The sequence below is a fragment of the Mobula hypostoma genome, chromosome 4 (assembly GCF_963921235.1).
Source record: "Mobula hypostoma chromosome 4, sMobHyp1.1, whole genome shotgun sequence".
In the NCBI taxonomy this organism is placed as follows: Eukaryota; Metazoa; Chordata; class Chondrichthyes; order Myliobatiformes; family Myliobatidae; genus Mobula; species Mobula hypostoma.
In genome coordinates, this window is record NC_086100.1 from 147,931,973 (window position 1) to 147,951,004 (window position 19,032).

The 19,032-nt window shown below is 42.6% G+C and overlaps 1 protein-coding gene across 3 annotated transcripts in view; it reads right to left on the minus strand.

Moving 5' to 3' along the window:
- The window catches only part of kiaa0232 (KIAA0232 ortholog), a 162,079-nt gene that overhangs the window by 79,838 nt on the left and 63,209 nt on the right, over positions 1 to 19,032 (minus strand). For all 3 annotated transcript variants that reach the window (XM_063046673.1, XM_063046671.1, XM_063046672.1), the window contains exon 3: positions 10,912 to 11,049. In XM_063046673.1, the coding sequence (XP_062902743.1) occupies positions 10,912 to 11,049 (138 nt within the window). The remainder of the gene's footprint in view (positions 1 to 10,911; positions 11,050 to 19,032) is intronic.

A 19,032-nucleotide genomic window follows, 5' to 3' on the forward strand; every position in this document is an offset into this window, starting at 1 on the left:
ACAATGAAGTGCATAGGCTGTCAAAGTGTTGTCAAACATTTCTTTGATCTTTTTGATACCGTGGTTGAAATTTGCTCAAAATTGGCAAGAGCTTGGGAAACAAGATTGAACTGCTGTGCGAGATGTGGTGTACCTAGCTGAACTGTATGACAAAATGAACATTCTAAATATGAAACTGCAGGTTGAGAATTTCAATTTAATCCAGGCAAAAAATGCAAGATCTATTTTTAATCAGAATGTTGTAAATATATAAGCAAAACATTGGGAGAGAAATGTTTTCACAGTTTCCCTGCATGGTAAGTATGGAACCCTCTTTCAGACAGTGATTTGCAAGAGTACTGCTTACACCTGCAGTCACTGAAGGAGGATTTTAAAGATCGATTCTAGGATTTGAATGATCTGGAAATTCTGAACTGGGTAATTAATGCATTTCTTTGCACGGTGGAAGAACAGGAAGAAAGCTAGCAAGAAGAAATTATTAAAATTTAGAATGATGAAGAAGCAAAAATGCTTTTCAAAAATGTTAGCTTTTGTGGTATGTGTCTACACTGTCATACAAAATTTCCTGGTCTTTGGAGACAGACAAACTGCTATTCATTGCATTTCCATCCTCCTACCTTGTTGAAAGAGGCTTCAGTGCAGTGAATCACATACAAAACACAAAAAGCGCTTGGACATAGGAATGCATAGGAACTTTTGCTGTCACAACTTGAAACAGACATTTCAACTCTTGCTAAAAACCATCAAGTTCAAGGATCACATTGATATTGAAACCGCTATACAGCACACAGGTACTGTGTAAGCTTGATTTAAAGACAGAAATTTAAAACAGAATAATTTTTCTCACGTTAGCATATGGTAGACATGTTTTTACACTATGAGGGTGCCAGAAAGTATATTGTGCCTAACAGGGGCATTGGCAAATATGAAGGTGCTTTGGGGGCGTTGATAAGTATAGAAGTGCTTTAGGAGGGCACTGGGCTAAAAAAAAAGGTTGGGAAACACTAACTTAGCTGATATGCAATTCAATAGTTTAATCGAATTCTAGCCACTATAAATACAAGCTATATTGTTTCACTCATCTGTGAATTAAAACAAAAATTTAGCTTTTGCTATTCCCAATGTGTACTGAAAGTACCCATCACAAATTGCTGCCCAAATCGATGACCGGCTGGAAAAAAAAATTAATAAGCAGATCAGTGGTACTACCTTAATAATGACAATCAATAACTTATCCATCTTCGACATAGATATCTTGAAAAATGGAAATTTATACAAAGCCATAGAGTGAAACAAGATAAAGAGTTATTTAACACTAGACAAAATTGATTTTTGGGATGAATTTAATGAGGAAAATCATGCTAAACAAATAAAAGATACATCAGGAGGCAATTTGAGACTGGTTTAGATGTGAAAGTGTTATGTTTTGTAACTCCAAAACACAAAACTCATTGAAAGGAAAATACCGAGCCAGGACAAAGTGTCCTTAGTTTGCTTTCTTTAGTGAGGCCTGCAGATATGACGTTGTGATGTAATAATGCATGCCATTCACATACTTTTACATATGAATTATGAAAACAAAGGATGCTTAATCAAGCAACGTATTTACAAAGAAGAGAAAATATGCAGATGCTGGAAAACCAAGCAACAAAGGTAAAGGTCAGTCTGCCAGACTACTACTGCAGCCCTGTTATCTGCAGGTTTGATGGTGAGGTTAGGATTAGTGCAGAGAGAGTGGAGAGCAGCGGTTCTAAAGCAGTGAGGTTAGAATTGGAGAGAGGAGTGGTAATGTCGAGTAGGTTGATGTCTCGCCGACAGTTAGCAATGGAAAACTCCAGAGCAAGCAGAAGACCGGAGTTGGGTATCCAGGAAAGGAGGAGGGATGAAGATGGGAGAAGGGGTCATCGGACTGGGCTGGAGAGTCCTTGCCGAGGAAGGAGATATAAAGACCATAAGACATAACAGCAGAATGAGGCCATTCAGCCCATCGAGTCTGCTCCGCCACTTCATCATGGCTGATCCCAGATCCCATTGAACCCTATACACCTGCCTTCTCACTATATTCTTTGATGCCCTGACCCATCAGGAAACTATCAACTTCTGCCTTAAATATACCTACGGACTTGGCCTCCATCACAGTCTCTGGCACAGCTTTAAACAGATTCACCACTCTTTGGCTAAAAAAAAAACTCCTCCTTACTTCTGTTCTAAAAGGTCGCTCCTCAATTTTGAGGCTGTGACCTCTAGTTCTGGATACCCCCACCAGAAGAAAGATCTTCTCCACATCCACCTTATCCAGTCCTTTCAACATTCAGTACGTTTCAAGTAGATCCCCATATAGCCTTCTAAATTCCAGTGAGTACAGGCGCAAAGCTGCCAAACGCTCCTCATATGTTAACCCCTTCATTCTCAGAATCATCCCTGTGTACATCCTCTGGACTCTCTCCAATGACAACACATCCTTCCTGAGATATGGGGCCCAAAACTATTAACAATACTCGGTGGGGCCTGACCAGTGTCTTATAAAGCTTCAGCATTGTCTCCTTGTTTTAAAATATTCCCCTTGAAATAAATGCTAACATTGCATTTGCCTTCTTTACCACAGACTATGAATTAACCTTCTAGGAGTCTTGCACAAGGATTCTCAAGTCCCTCTGCACCTCTGACGTTTGAATCTTCTCCTCATTTTGACAATAGTCTGCACTTTTGGTCCTTTTAGCAAAATGCATTGTTGTATATTTCTCAACATTGTATTTCATCTGCCACTTTTTTTGTCCATTCTTCCAATTCATCTAATTCCTGCTGCAATCACATTGCTTCCTCAGCACTATCTACCCCTCCACATATCTTCGTATCATCTGTAAACTTTACCACAAAACCATCAATTCTATTATCCAAATCACTGACAATGTGAAAACTAGCAGTCCCAATACTGAGCCCTGAGGAACAGCACTAGTCACTGGCAGCCAACCAGAAAAGGCCCCCTTTATTCCCCCTCGATGCCTCCTGTCTTTCAGTCATTCCTCTATCCATGCCAGTATCTTTCCTGTAATGCCATAGGATTTTATCTTGTTAAGCAACCTCATGTGTGGTATCAAATGCCTTCTGAAAATCCAAGTAAATGACATCCACTGACTCTCCTTTGTCCACCCTGCGTGTTACTTCCTCAAAGAATTCTAGCAAATTTGTCGGGTACGATTTCCCTTCACAGAAACCATGCTGACTTTGACTCATTTTATCATTAGTCTCCAAGTATCCTGAAACCTCATCCAGACTCCAACACTTTCCCAATCATTGAGGTTATGCTTACTGGCCTATAATTTCCTTTCTTTTGTCTTCCTCCCTTCCTAAAAACTGGATTTGCTATTTTTCAGTGCTGTGGGACCATGCCAGAATCAAGTGATTCTTGAAAGATCATGAACAATGCATCTGTTATCTCCTCAGCAACCTCCCAGAAGAGGAGATCAGGGTCATGGTGTACACAGAACTCACTGAGGTGTGGGCGCAGGGGTACAATGGTAAGGCCCTTACTGGGAACAGAACATTCTACCTCAGAAAGGGGAAGGTCAGAGGGAATAATGAAGACCCAGCACAGATAGAGCTGGGATCAGAAGGGAGGGGGGAAAGAGGGTTGGTAGTGTCTGAGAACAGGGTTGGGGTTTTCAGGGAAGGTGGGGTGGGAGGAAGATGGAGTCTCTGAGGACCCAAGAGCTGACGGTGGAACCTGAGAGACATGGGATTGCAGAGTGATGGTGGGGGAAGGAGAGACTGGGGCTCCAGTGATAGCACATAAAGCCCCAGCCTGGAGGTGCTGTCGATTAAGGTCCAGACTGGTGTCAGAGTTGGAGGTCGCAAAATAGGTATTTCGAAAGTTTCTGAGGTTGTTGTAACTCTCACTGATGGTGGTGGAGTCGGGTTTTGAATCTTCCCGAGATTGTTGGAACCATTGAGATCGGCAGCAGGGATCACGGTCTAGGGAGGTCTGTGCCTACCAGCTCTGGAGATGGCAGATTCTGTAGTCTGTAAACAGGCATTCTTCTGATCCTTGATGTATGTGAGAAAGGTGAAGAATCAGCATTGAAAATGTGAATCTGATGGAAGATAAAGTATCAGATAGGTCCATTGCAGGTGGAAGAGAGAATCCTGGAGTTATGGAAGCAATCGAGATAGGGTTCCCAGGTACCTCTTCATGGCAGAATATTTACATATTTACAATGTTACTCGGATGTTACTGAAATACTAAATACTCAATATTTTTCCCTGCTTAGCTACAAACTCCAACTCATTGTGGAATGTATCACAACTATATACAGAGCATACTACATAATACAACTACTATACAGACATCCATAGCACAGTAAATCTTAAGTTGTCATATACGGGCCTCAAGATTTACTCTATATGGAGGATTTCTTACTCTTGTTAGACAACGACTTTCCTAACAAGGTGTGAAACAATCTCCAGTCCTGGGACCTCCTCCACAGTGGTTGTAGAAGTTGGTTCTAGGAAGTGGTTCCGACTGCTTTGGATATGTTTCCCTGGAACAACTGACTCTGCTCTCCTCAACTGATCAATTTGTCATCTCCAGATGATATCAGACACAATCTCCACTGTGTAGGAAAGTTGTACCATTCTGTCCTTAACCTTTCCAACTACTCATTTTGATCACTTCTGTAGTCCCTTGCCAGAACTGCTTGTTGAGGAGTGAAACATCGAACCTTCTTGTTTGAGGAGCCCCCAACTGTCACAGCTATAGATTGACAATGGATGCTAGTGATTGATGATCAGAAATCAGGATGAACACTCTCCCATACAGATACAGGTTGAAATGCTTTACAGCTCAAACCAGACTCAAGGCCTCTGTTAATCTGTGCACTTATTTTCTCTGCAATGTTAAGGGAATGCTTTACAAAGACTAATGACGTTCACTTCAGTCATGTGACATGACTGCTTCTATAGCATAAGGCAAAGCGTCATACACAAGCTTTACTAGACAATGTGGATCAAAATGTGTGATTATAGAGTCTGACATTACCATTTCCTTTACCTTTTTGAAAGCCACCTCACACTGCTTTGTCCATTCCCATTTCTTCCCGATCTGTAGTAATGAGATCAAAGGGTGGAGCACAGTAGCTAGGTTTGGCAGGAGCCTATTAAAGTGATTGACAAATCCTAAAAAGGACCACAACTGTGACATGTCCTTTGGCCTTGGGCATCCATCACTACTTGAATTGTCTCAACACAATTATGTAAACCTTGTGCATCAATGGTGTGACCACAGAAAGTGATGCTTGGTTTAAAGAATTCATACTTGTTGCATTGTGCTCTGAGCTCATAATCTTCTAATTTTTTTAACACTGTCTTGAGATTTTCGAGATGCTCCTCATCATTCACCAGTAACAATGATGTCATCCAGGTAACATTGAGTGTCTGGACAACCTCACAGCACCTGGTCAATAGTTGTCTGCCAGACTACACGTTCAGATGCTACTCAAAAAATAAGCCTATTATAGCGAGAAAGCCCTTTGTGGGTGTTGATGGTGAGAAACACTTGGGACTTTTCTTCCATCTCCACCTGTTGGTTGGCCTCAGCTAATTCCACTTTACTGAAGTGCTTCCCTTCAGAAAAGTTTGCAAAAATATCCTCTATCCTGGGCACAGGGCATCGATCTACTTTCAGTACAAAGTTGATGGTGAACTTAAAATCCCCACAGATCCTGCCATATCCATTTTTCTTGGCTTTACTGGGACAACTGGCATTGCTCATGGGTGCCACCTGGCCATGGAAAGAATTCCTTCAGCCTCCATGCGATTTAGCTCACTAGCAACTTTATCACAGAAGGTATAAGGAACAGGACGGGCTTTGTAAACTTGGGTGTTGTGGTGATATCACGTGCAATGATGTGCCAGTACATGATTGGACAGCACTGAGCATGCATGGGGTTTGCCTGAATGTATCAGCATGTGGCAGGGTCAAGATGTGTTTGTTTTATTTCTGTAAATAAAAGTTCTCTAATTCTTCCAGAATATGATTCTTTGTTGTTAACCCATGGAATGTTTAAATAGAAGTAACATAACAGGTGTGACATTTTCATTTAACACTATTTCACCTTTGATATGTGAGTCTTCCAATGCCATCCTTAAACACTGCTGTGGTATCATCCAGTACCTTCAATTCACTTTCAGTTATCTCTGTTGCAGGAGGGATGTGGCATGGAAATGCTAGGTGAATCTCCAAACAATTTGTAGTTGTCAAAGCCTATCACAGCCCCATAAAACAGGGCTTCCTGTTTTTAATCACAATGGGGCTTGTTGGTTGTTATATTTCATTGTTATGAATGTCATTCATACGGAAGTCATCTTTTTCCCAGGATAAGTTCTTTGTTGGATATCTGCTGGCTTCAGTTCAGTATCTTTGAAATGCCATTCAAACTCATTTTGAACTCCTAGGCTACACAGTCCTGTGTCACTCTTATCATTATCAGATTTTTCATCAACAGCATGAAGATTAGTACTCTTTTCGAAACTGCAACTTAAATTTTTAGCCTTTTCCCTGTATAATCCATTTATTTTTGTCTGCCTTTTTGGATATGTCCTATTCTGTTGCTTTCTTTATTTTTATTTATTGAGATATAGCGCAGGATAGGCCCTTCGAGCCTCACCGCCCAGTATTCCCCCAATTTAAACCTAGTTCTATCACGGGACAATTTACAATGACGTCTTGTCAACTGGTATGTCTTCGGACTGTGAGAGGAGATTGGAGCACCTGGAGGAAACCCACGTGGTCACATGGAGAACGCACAAACTCCTTAAAGACAGCAGCAGAAACTGAACCCAGGTCACTGGTACTGTAAGGTGTTGAGCTAACCACTATGCTACCTTGCCACTCCATATTTCTTGAATACAATGATTCATTTTAGGGTAGCGAACCAGTACATTAAATCTATTAATATTTTTGCAGAAGCTCCATGCCTTGTGGCAGTCACACTTTTGAGGTACTACTATGACACAAAAATGCCTTGGGAGATTGCTCTGCAGTGAAATACAAGCATTTTATCCCTGCCCTCCCAACTCATTTTAAACAAATAGTAAAGGGGGGGTGCATTGCCATACCTTGACAACAGATCCACAGATACTATTTCTGCACAAATTTCATTAAAAAGACATTAATATTAGCATGGTTGAGCTACCAAGCTCAACCCTGTTTACATTAATTTTTACTGGAATAGAAATATTCAAAGCTAACCTAAAAAGAACACAGAATACCCATTTTCGCTTGTTTTTTTTAAATTTGGTGAAGTGAACTTTAGAATAAACATGGTATGAAAATATATCCTCCATTAGAATTATTGAAGTGAAAGTATGAGAAGGTTGGAAGTTATTGCATGAGCAACTGTCATTGATTATGCTTCTAGCTAAAATGATAAGTGACATGAATCTCTGCCATGCTGCAGTTACAAGACCTTGAATCAAAAACGACCAATTTCAAAATGGAATTTATAATTCACACCTCTCAGTAATTTCAAATTATGGCTCGATTCTCTTCAATGATCAAATTAGAGGCCTTAATTGTGATAAATAGTCACTGTTCAAAAAGCCAAAAAAAGGAGCAACGAAAGGATGATCAGAAGAGAGTTGACAGTAAAGAAATTATGCAGCACAGGATAGCAAAGATCTTTTTAAGATTAAAGATTTAAAATATTAACTTTATTTGTCACATACACATGGAAACAACAAAACACACTGTAAAATGCATCATTTGCATCAACACATTGGAGGCAAGGGTCCCAGGACTGATAGAATTAATGTACGAGCAGCATTTGATGGCTCCAAGCCTATACTCACTAGAGTTTAGAAAAATGAAGGGGACCTCATTGAAATCTATTAGATATTGAAAAGCCTATATAAGTTGACATGGAAAGGATGCTTCCTACATTGGGGTAGGGTGGCTCGAGGACAAGAGGGCATAGCCTCTGAATAGAGGGGCATCCATTTACAACAGAGATGAGGAGGAATTTCTTTAGCCAGAGGGTAGTGAACCTGTCCAAGTTCACAAAATTCCAACAGCCAAACAGAAATCCAAAGCACACAAGGAGTTGCTCAGACCTGACAAAACCAAATCAAGGGTGATCAAGATCTTGATAAACAAAATATTTCATTGACTTAAACTTTCAAAAAGAAATCAAAACACAATGTAACAGTCAGCCAGTAAAATCCAAGCGGGTGAACCATCTGAAAATTTAGTGGTTACAATTGAAAGCGAATGCAAGGAACAAAATATTTTCCTCCTCGTGCTTACACAATTAAGTAAACCTGGTAAGTACATATATAAGGAGCTAAAAGAAAACAATTATTGCAAATATTAACACAAGTAATTGAAAAGCATGTCTAACACAATGAAACTTTTCTCCTTATCAAGGCATAATTCTGGGTGTTGGACAAGTCTGACTTCTGTGCTTCACTGCATCCAGTAGTGCCCTTAATCAGGGATAGCACTTGTGCAGCATGACAGATAAATGCCTTTAACATGAAGAATGTCTGAAGCAGATTAAACAGCTGTTATGAAGATCAGCTGCCAATCCACATGAAGTATCTTAAAGCAGAATGATTCCCTACGGCTGCAGTTTGCATTGAGTCTAAATGCTTCTGTTACAATCAGAATGGCAGCATATTATACATTCCAACAATAACCATGCTCTCAAAGTGTTTCAGAATTTGTGAAACACTTTGGGTTGTCTAAAAATTGCATTTTTCCATGTTCCTCAATCATGGCAAATTCAAATACATATGACTTAGCTGGACAGAGTACAAGTTGAAAATTTTATTCACCTTCACGGTGAACACTATATGGTGAATATAAACAAGAATGAAACTGTCTCATAAATCACCTTCAAACCGGGGGAATTTTATCTCCCTGACGAAACTAAAATATTGCAATATTCTAGGAAACAAAAAACAAAGCACCAGAATTATAGAACTTTGACTAGAAAAAAAACAAATCATGATTCAATTTTATCCAAATGTTCAAAAACAAAACTATTCACCTGTACATTATTGTATATAGGGAAACTAAATGAAAATCTGCCAGTATCTCCCAGCTAACACTTCGATGATGACTGAAATATTCACCAGAGTATAAGGGAATGAACAACAAATATGAAACATTAAAGGTTTTTACTTTCTGATACCTTCAAATAAGCCCCACAGACAATTTATTAAAATTTTAAAATGAAAAAAATAAAATGAAAAGCAATTGAAAGATATTAAGTATCAGAATAAAATCTGTTTGGGATTTGAAAAGGTTTTCTCCATATTTTGTAGTGAAATATATACTGTACAAAGTCAATGTTTTGTTAACAAATACTGATAGAGATTGATCATGTTCTTTTCCTGCTACAATTAAGGAAATACCATGCTCCTTTTAAGCAGCTGATTAAGTGATAAAAGATCATGGGATCACAAGATTGGGAGATTACTTAATTTATGATTCCATCCTATCTCATTTCTATGTGCCTTTGCTTGCCATAGTTATCATGGTTAACAATAGATATTACCAGAACTCCTGATAAACAAAATTTTAAATAAAAATTTAGAGAGGGGAGAGAGAGAGGGGAGAGGGGAGAGAGAGAGGGGAGAGGGGAGAGAGAGGGGAGAGGGGAGAGAGAGAGGGGGGAGAGAGAGAGGGGGAGAGAGAGAGGGGGGAGAGAGAGAGAGGGGAGAGAGGGAGGGAGAGAGGGAGGGAGAGAGGGAGGGAGAGAGGGAGGGAGAGAGGGAGGGAGAGAGGGAGGGAGAGAGGGAGGGAGAGGGGAGGGAGAGGGGAGGGAGAGGGGAGGGAGAGGGGAGGGAGGAGAGAGAGGAGAGAGAGAGAGAGGAGAGAGGAGAGAGCGAGAGAGAGAGAGAGCGAGAGAGGAGAGAGAGCGAGAGAGGAGAGAGAGCGAGAGAGGAGAGGGAGGAGAGAGAGGGAGGAGAGAGAGGGAGGAGAGAGAGGGAGGAGAGAGAGGGAGGAGAGAGAGGGAGGAGAGAGAGGGAGGAGAGAGAGGGAGGAGAGAGGAGAGAGAGAGAGAGAGAGAATCAGCTATTAAATAAGAGTAAATTCAAAAGAGCTGCATGGCTTTCTCTTGCTCTTTTCTAAACACAAAATAATCTGCAGACGCTGGAGTCAAAGCAACACTCACAACACGCTGGAGGAACTCAGCAGGTCAGGCAGCATCCGTCAAGCACCTCCGCTCTGTCAGGATCTCCCAGTGGCCACCCACTTCAACTCTGCTTCCCACTCCCATTCAGATATGTCCATACATGGCCTCCTCTACTGCCATGATGAGGCAAAACTCAGGATGGAGGAGCAACACCTCATATACCGTCTTGGTAGTCTCCAGCCCCTTGGTATGAATATAGAACTCTCCAACTTCCGGTAATTCCCTCCCCCTATCCCTATGTCACTCTACCCCCTCCCCCAGCTGCCTATCACCTCCCTCATGGTTCCGCCTCCTTCTACTACCCATTGTGTTTTCCCCTATTCCTTCTTCACCTTTCCTGCCTATCACCTCCCTGCTTCCCCTCCTCCACCCCTTTATCTTTCCCCTTACTGGTTTTTCACCTGGAACCTACCAGCCTTCTCCTTCCCACCCTCCCCCCACCTTCTTTATAGGGCCTCTGTCCCTTCCCTCTACAGTCCTGACGAAGGGTTCCGGCCCGAAACATCGATCGATCTTTTCCACGGATGCTGCCTGACCTGCTGAGTTCCTCCAGCATGTTGTGAGTGTTTCTTGCTCTTTTCTGTTTTGTTTCTGTGTGCAATTAAGGAAAAAAAATTTCAAATTGAGCAGAGCAGAATAAAAGTAAAACATTTCTTTCAAAATTATGCTCTCACAGCAATTTTCTTAAGATGTTTGGTTTTATAGTTGTACTTACTTCATCAGAGGCAGAACGCAGACACTGAACAGCAGCCTGTTTCTTCATTTCCTCAAGACTCAGGTCTGAACACTTTTTTTTCCCTTTTCCCCATTTCTTGGATGTTCCTTTCTCCCAACCCAAAAAGATGTCATTTTCCTGTTTCATAAAATCAGAGTGCAAGAATTAATGTACAGAAAACCCAACAGATTGATCTATAAGATTCAGGTTTATTATCATCGACTGATGCCATGACATTTGTTGTTTTGTGGTAGCAGTTCAGTGTAAGACATGAAGAACACTATAAGTTACAAACAAAATCTAGTAAATTGTGCAAAAAAATACAGAACTTAAGACATTTTCTGTCATGGGATGGACAGGCAGAGGCAGAGGGGATTAAGTTAATCCTAAAACGTTGAGTGTGGGTCTTTAGGCTTCTGTACCTCCTCCCTAATGGTAGTAATGAATGAGGGCATTTCCTGGATGGTGACAGTCCTTAATGTTGATGCTGCCTTCTTGAGACACCATTTTTTGAAGATGTCCTCAATGGTGGGGAGGGCTGTGCCCCTGATGGAGCTAGCTAAGTCTATAACCCTCTGCAGCCTGATTCAATCCTGCACACAGGAGCTTCCATGTCAGACAGTGGTGCAACCAAACAGAATGCTCTCCACCATACATCTGCATAAATTTTACTTGAGGTTTTGGTGACATACCAAATGTCCACAAACTCCAAATGAAGTATAGCTGCTGGTATACCTTATTTGTGATTGCATCAATGTGTCGGGCCCGGGGTAGATCCTGTCTACTACTGACTTCTCAAAAAAATGGTGTGTTCTCCCGACTTCGCCCTCCCGAAGTCCACAATCAATTCCTTAGTCTTCCTGATGTTTAGTGCATTAATTATGATAGATAAAGCAAGCATTATCAAAATTAAGTCCTATCCTCACACCAAGGACACCATTTACATTGATGATTTGGAAGAGGGGACTGAATGTAGCACAGCAAAATTTGCTGATGACATTAAACTGAGTGGAGAAGCAAACTGTACAGAGCATGTAGAGAGTCTGAAGAGGGATATAGATAGGTTAACTGAGTGGGCCAAGGTCTGGCAGATGGAATACAATGTTGGTAAATGTGAGATCATCCACTTTGGAAGGAATAATAGAAGAGCAGATTATTATTTAAATGGTGAAAGATTGCAGCACACTGTTGTGCAGAGGGACTTGGGAGTGCTTGTTCATGAAACACAAAAAGTTGGCTTGCAGGTACATCAGGTTATTAAGAAGGCAAACGGAACGTTGGTCTTCATTGCTTGACGGATTGAATTCAAGAGCAGAGAGGTCATGCTGCAACTACACAGGGTATTGGTGAGGCCACACCTGGAGTACTGTGTGCAGTTCTGGTCTCCATACTTGAAGAAAGATATACTGGCTTTGGAGGCAGTGCAGAGGAGGTTCACAGGATGATTCCAGGGATGAAGGGGTTAACCTATGAGGAGAGATTGAGTCACCTGGGACTATATTCTCTGGAATTCAGAAGAATGAGAGGGGATCTTATAGAAACATACAAAATTTTGAAGGGGATAGATAAGATAGTAGTAGGAAAGTTGTTTCAAACAACACACATCAAAGTTGCTGGTGAACGCAGCAGGCCAGGTAGCATCTCTAGGAAGAGGTACAGTCGACGTTTCAGGCCGAGACCCTTCGTCAGGACTAACTGAAGGAAGAGTTAGTAAGAGATATGAAAGTGGGAGGGGGAGGGGGAGATCCAAAATGATAGGAGAAGACAGCAGGGGGAGGGATGGAGCCAAGAGCTGGACAGGTGATTGGCAAAGGGGAATTGAGAGGATCATGGGACAGGAGGCCCGGGGAGAAAGATGGGGGGGAGGGGACCTCGAGGATGGGCAAGGGGTATAGTCAGAGGGACAGAGGGAGAAAAAGGAGAGTGAGAGAAAGAATGTGTGTGTATAAAAATAAATAACGGATGGGGTACGAGGGGGAGGTGGGGCATTAGCGGAAGTTAGAGAAGTCAATGTTCATGCCATCAGGTTGGAGGCTACCCAGATGGAATATAAGGTGTTGTTCCGCCAACCTGAGTGTGGCTTCATCTTTACAGTAGAGGAGGCCGTGGATAGACATGTCAGAATGGGAATGGGATGTGGAATTAAAATGTGTGGCCACTGGGAGATCCTGCTTTCTCTGGCGGACAGAGCATAGGAAAGTTGTTTCCATTGGTAGGTGAGACTAGAACTGGAAGACATTGCCTCAAGATTCAGGAGAGAAGATTTAGGATGGAGATGAGGAGGAACTGTTTTTTTCCAGAGAGTGGTGAATCTGTGGAATTCTCTGCCCAGGGATGCAGTTGAGGCTTCTTCACTAAATATACTTAAGATACAGTTAGATAGTTTTTTATATAGTAGGGGAATTAAGGGTTATGGGGAAAAGGCAAGAAGATGGAGCTGAGTTTATGGACAGATCAGCCATAATCTTATTGAATAGCGGGGCAGGTTCGATGGCCCAGATGGCCTACACTTGCTCCTATTTCTTATGTTCTTATGTTATGATCTTTCATGCTATGTAGCCCTATCATACTAGATACGTTAGATACAAAATTAGCGGGTCAAACTGAAATCCATGAAGCATTGCTGGCCTTAGTAGTAATACAACCTTAATCCACAAAAATAATCCAACAATTTTATGACCAACCTTCTCTGCAATACAACCGTAACCATCAAACCAGGGGACCAAACTTGGTTCAATGAACGCTTTTGATCAGCATCAATGGACCTAAAATTACGACGTCTATCTGGAATGCACACTTCAAATGCTAAATGCTGTTAAATGAAACCACCAGTTAAAGGAAAAGGTTAAGTAATCTTACATCAAGAAATCAAATCAAAACTCTGCACTCCTGCTGCATCCAGAAGAAAACTAATCAGCTTAGGAGAAGGAGAAGCTCTAATAATGGCAAAGCCCTGAACACAAGTGTCAAGGATAAAATTAACACAGTTACAAAGATCTACAGTCTGAAATGTCAGAGGGATAATTTATTTTAGTCTCCTCCCAAGATCCCCACTCTCAGGTAAATCAATCCAGTTATTTTCAAGAAATGGGTGAAAAACCTACATCCTGAAAGTCAAACTGAAAAAAAATACTCCAGAATTAAACTATACCTGTACAACAATTTGAGGAATGCCACAATGGGGCCACTGTCAGGTTGGAGGAGCAACACCTCATATTCCGTCTGCATAGCCTCCAACCTGACAGTATAAACATTGATTTCCCCAACTTCCAGTATTTCTCTCCCCTCCCACTTCTCGTTTTCCATTTCCCATTTTGGCTCCCCTCTTATCCGTCCTCTTCCTCTCACCTGCCTATCACCTCATTATGGTGCTCCTCCTTCCCACAGTCCCAAATCTGCCCCATCTTGTATTCTACGAATTCTCATTCTAGTCTCCACTCTCCTTAGCCATTCAAACTATGTGGCCTTGAATCTTCAAATCCCTTACTCACTCTTCCTTCAAGTTAGTCCTGACGAAGGGTCTCGGCCTGAAACGTTGACTGCACCTCTTCCTATAGATGCTGCCTGGCCTGCTGCATTCACCAGCAACTTTGATGTGTGTTGCTTGAATTTCCAGCATCTGCAGGATTCCTGTTGTTTGCCCTGAATTTTCTAAGTTTTTATGTGATCTCAGTTAAATTTCACTAATTACCAATCTAGTTAAACCAATTTCTCCTCATACAACAATCCTGTCAGCCCAACAATCAGTATGATGAATCTTCTTTGCACTCCTTTTGGTAAGTATACCCCTCTTCAGCACATACCTTCCAATCTTCGAAAAATCCTCAAGAATGTTTGTCAAATGTGATTGCCCTTTCATAAAGCCATGTTGACCATGTCTAATCCTGCTTATACACTTTGTATTTTCCAAGTGTTCTGGAATCACATCCTTTATAATAGAATGGCATCTTCACTAATAATGTAGCTGGTTGGCCTGCAGCTCCCCATTTTCCCTTTTCCACTTTTTCAAAGTAGTGTAGTTATATCTGCCAATTTCCAGTTGAAGGAACTCTTCCATAATCTTTACAGATTTGTACACTGACACAAATGCATCCACTATTTCTATCTCTACTTTTCTTACTGCCCTGTAACAAAGACCATCAGATCTTGAGGATAAATGGGCTTTCCATTCCATTAACTTCTCCAGCGCTATTTCTAACACTTATTTCCTTTAATTCCTCCTTTTTATTGGACTCTTGGTTCCCTACCATTCCTTTGCATTACTTGTATCCTCTTCTGTGAAAACAGAACAGAACCAAAATGTTTATTCAAAAACTCAGTCATTTCATTGTTTTCCATTATATATTATCCCTTATGTCGGAGAGTTACATAGTACAAAACAGGACCCTTCGATCCACATGTCTATGGCGAATGATACGCACACTTATACTAATCCAATTTGGGTCCATATCCTACTATGCCCTGCCTATTCAAATGCCTGTCTAGATGTCTCTTAAAGTCAAGTCAAGTTGCTTTTATTGTCATTTCAACCATAACTGCTGGTACAGTACACAGTAAAAACAAACAACGTTCCTCAACACAACACAAAACTACATTAGACTTCAGACCTACACGGGACTACATAGAGTGCACAAAACAGTGCAAGACTGTACAATAATTAATAAACAAGAAAACAGGCACAGTAAAGGACAAATTACAACATAATAATAAATGATGTAAATGTATATAGTGTTTTAGCAGGAATTGAGAAAGAAATTAGCAAAAATTGCAAAGGGAGTGGTGTTCAGGGGTGTGTGTGTGTGTGTGTGTGCGTGTGTGTGTGTATGTATGTATGTATGTAGGTCGGTGTCAGACTAGGCTCTGGGAATTCAGGAGTCTAATGGCTTGGGGGAAGAAACTGTCTGGTCGTGAGAACCCGAATGATTCGGGACCTTTTGCCAGATGGCAGGAGGAAGAAGAGTTTGTATGAGGGGTGCGTGGAGTCCTTCACAATGCTGTTAGCTTTGGGGATGCAGCATGTAGTGTAAATGACTGTAATGGCGGAAAGAGAAACCCCAATGATCCCTTCAGCTGACCGCACTATCCGCTCCAGGGTCTTGCGATCCGAGACGGTGCAATTTCTGAACCAGGCAGTAATGCAGCTGCTCAGGATACTCTCAATACATCCTCTGTAGAATGTGGTGAGGATGGAGGGTAGAAGATGGACTTTTCTCAGCCTTCGCAGAAAGTAGAGACGCCGCTGGGCTTTCTTGGCTATGGAGCTGGTGTTGAGGGACCAGGTGAGATTCTCCGCCAGGTGAACACCAAGAAATTTGGTGCTCTTAACGATCACTATGGAGGAGCCATCGATGTTCACCAGAGAGTGGTCACTCCATGCTCTCCTGGAGTCAACAACCACCTCTTTTGTTTTGTTCACATTCAAATACAGGTTGACGGCTCTGCACCAGTCCGTTAGCCACTGCAGCTCTTCTCTGTACGCCGGCTCGTCGTTCTTGCAAATGAGACCCACCAGTCGCGTCATCGGCGAACTTGATGATGTTGCTGCACAGTCATGGGTCAGCAGGAGTGAACAGCAGTGGACTGAGCACACAGCCCTGGCCCCCCCCCCCCCCCGTGCTCAGTGTGGTGGTGTTGGAGATGCTGCTCCCAATCCGAACTGACTGAGGTCTCCCAGTCAGGATGTCTAGAATCCAGTTGCAGAGGGAGATATCCAGGTCCAGCAGGCTCAGCTTTCCAATCAAGTGCTGAGGAATGATTGTGTTGAATGCTGAACTGAAATCTATGAACAGTATTCCAACGTACGTATCTTTTTTGTCCAAGTGGGTGAGAGCCAGGGTGAGAGGTGGTGGCGATGGCATCGCCTGTTGAGCAGTTGGGACGATACGTGAACTGCAGGGGGTCCAATGAGGGGGGCAGCAGGGCCTTGATGTGCCTCATGATAAGCCTCTCAAAACACTTCATGATGATGGATATGAGTGCAACGGGACAGTAGTCATTGAGGCAGGACACTAGAGACTTCTTCGGCACTGGGACGATGGTGGTGGCCTTGAAGCACGTTGGAACGATGACGCTGCTCAGAGAGATGTTGAAGATATCAGTGAGAACATCTGCCAGCTGGTCTGTACATCCGCTGAGCACTCTGCCAGGAATATTGTCTGGTCCAGAAGCCTTCCGTGGATTGACCCTGCATAGAGTTTTCCTCACATCAGCCACGGTAAGACACAGCACCTGGTCATTGGGAGGAGGGGTGGTCTTCCTCGCCACCACATCATTTTCCGCCTCAAAACGAGCATAGAAGTTGTTCAGCGCATCTGGGAGAGAGGCATCACCAGCACAGGCAGGTGATGTTGTCCTGTAGTTGGTGATGTCCTGGATGCCCTTCCACATGCACCGCATGTCACCACTGTCCTGGAAATGGCTGTGGATTCGCTGGGCATGTGCACGCTTTGCCTCTCTGATGGCCCGGGACAGTTTGGCCCTCGCTGTTGTTAGGGCTGCCTTGTCACCTGCTCTGAAGGCGGAGTCTCAGGTCCTCAGCAGCACACGCACCTCCGTGGTCATCCATGGTTTCTGGTTGGAGCGTATAGTGATGGTCTTGGACACAGTGACGTCATCAATGCACTTGCTGATGTAGCTAGTCACTGATGCTGTGTATTCCTCTAAGTTGATGGAGTCGCCATTGGTTGCAGCCTCCCTGAACGTGTGCCAGTCAGTGTGCTCAAAGCAGTCTTGAAGAGCAGAGATGGCTCCTGCTGGCCAGGTTTTCACCTGCTTCAGAACTGGTCTGGAGCGTCTGACGAGCGGTTTGTATGCTGGAATTAGCATAACAGAGATGTGGTCTGAGTAACCAAGGTGGGGGCGGGGATCTGCCCGGTATGCGTCAGGGATGTTTGTATCAACAAGGTCCATCGCATTCGCCCCTCTCGCTGATGATCAGTCCACACGCTGATGGAATTTGGGGAGCACTGACTTGAGATTTGCATGGTTGAAATCTCCGGCGACAATAAACAGTCCATCAGGATATGCGTTCTGCAGTTCGCTAATAGCCCCATACAGTTCACAGAGCGCCTCCTTAGCATTAGCCTGGGGGGAATGTACAGACCGACTACAAGGACAGTGGTTAATTCCCGAGGTCTGCATCTAACAGTCACAAACTCCACTAGCGATGAGCAGTAACTAGAGACTAGCACAGAGTTCTTGCACCATTCCGTGTTGATGTATACACACAAGCCACCACCGCGAGCCTTAACGCACAGAGCTGCATCTCCGTCAGCCTGAAACAAAGCGAGCCCGTCTAGTTGAATGGCGGCGTCCGGAACTCTGTCGCTGAGCCACGTTTCTGTAAAAACAAAAACGCAGCAGGCTCTAGACTCACACCGAGTAGTCCACTAGAGTTGGATGTAGTCCAATTTATTGTCCAAGGAGCGGACACTGGAGAGCAGAATGGACTGGAGAACCGGCTGGCTATGGTTTGTTTTCAGCCTAGCATGAACCCCTGCCCGCTTGCTGCGCTTCCACTTCATTGTGATTCTACAGCCCCCATCACTTTCTTTGGAAAAATGTTCTAAATATCAACCACTGTCTGAGTGAAAAACTTTCCCCTCAGATCCACTTTAAACTTCCACCATCCTACCTTAAATCTCTGAACTTGTTTACACAATTGTGAACAAAAATGTTTAAGTACCTACCCTGTATATATCACTCCTAATTTTTTATACTTCTATCAGGTCACCCCTCAACCTCCTTCACTCTAGGGCAAATGCATCCTACCCGATCTCTCCTGAAAACTAAAGTCCTCTAGTCCAGGCAACATCCTGATAGATCTCCTCTGTATTCTCTCCAGCACAATTACATCCTTCCAATGGTGTGGCAAGCAGTTTAGAAGCTATTTCTTCTAAAACCATTAATCCTAAATCTACAGGGAACATACAAAATTCATTAAGCAAAAGCAAATTTTCAAAACTGAATTGAATTGAATTGAATTGACTTTATTTCTTACATCCTTCACATACATGAGGAGTAAAAATCTTTAGGTTACGAAGGGAGAATTACTGATCACAGAACTAACTGATCCCTACCAGAATGAATAATCTAATGAAAAAATACATTATGCTTTAAGAA